This window comes from Mesitornis unicolor, unplaced genomic scaffold (genome assembly GCF_000695765.1).
Source record: "Mesitornis unicolor isolate BGI_N332 unplaced genomic scaffold, ASM69576v1 scaffold36627, whole genome shotgun sequence".
NCBI classification, from domain to species: Eukaryota; Metazoa; Chordata; class Aves; order Mesitornithiformes; family Mesitornithidae; genus Mesitornis; species Mesitornis unicolor.
Window position 1 is genome coordinate 12167 of NW_010196379.1, and position 603 is coordinate 12769.

At 62.7% G+C, this 603-nt stretch overlaps 1 protein-coding gene across 1 annotated transcript in view; it reads left to right on the forward strand.

Moving 5' to 3' along the window:
- LOC104543777 (semaphorin-3F-like) overlaps window positions 1–497 on the forward strand; it is a gene marked incomplete at its 3' end in the record, with an annotated part of 7011 nt that extends 6514 nt beyond the window's left edge. The window contains 1 exon segment of the mRNA XM_010188458.1: window positions 358–497. Within this exon segment, the coding sequence (XP_010186760.1) occupies window positions 358–497 (140 nt within the window).
- Between the last annotated feature and the right edge of the window lie 106 nt (window positions 498–603).

Here is a 603-nt window from a genome sequence, read left to right on the forward strand (position 1 = left end):
GTCAGCACGGGCCGGGCACCGGCTGATGGATGACGGGGAGAAGCTTCCTGAAAAGCTTCCTGGCTGTGTGGTTCCTCCCTGGGGAGGAAGACCAATTCCCACCACCCTGCTCATGTTGCTGCTGGAGCCCTCCAGCCTGCGGACCTCAGGGATGCTCCCAGGAACCTCAGGGATGCTCTGAGCTCCTCCCAGCTGACCACCAGAGAGACCTGGTTCCTCAGTGCCAACCCTGCAGCTCTGGTCCAGATGCAGCTCCTTCCCTGAGACCATGACAGGAGGAGAGGGGGCCTCAACATCCCACTGCAGCACGGGGTAGGGGTGCCGCTGGGCTGACAGTGCCATGCTGTGCCGTTCCAGACCCGGCCTTCGTCCGTGCCCAGCTCATCCCTGACAGCAGTGAGAGGAACGATGACAAACTCTACTTCTTCTTCCGGGAGAAGTCGGCCGATGCCCCGCTGAGCCCTGGGGTCTACTCCCGCATTGGGCGCATCTGCCTGGTAGGTGGAGCGGCGGGCAGGGAGGAGAATGGGCAGGGGGACAGGCATGGAGGCAGGACGGCAGGCAGGCCTGAGCACAGAATCACAGATTGTTAGGAGTTGGAAG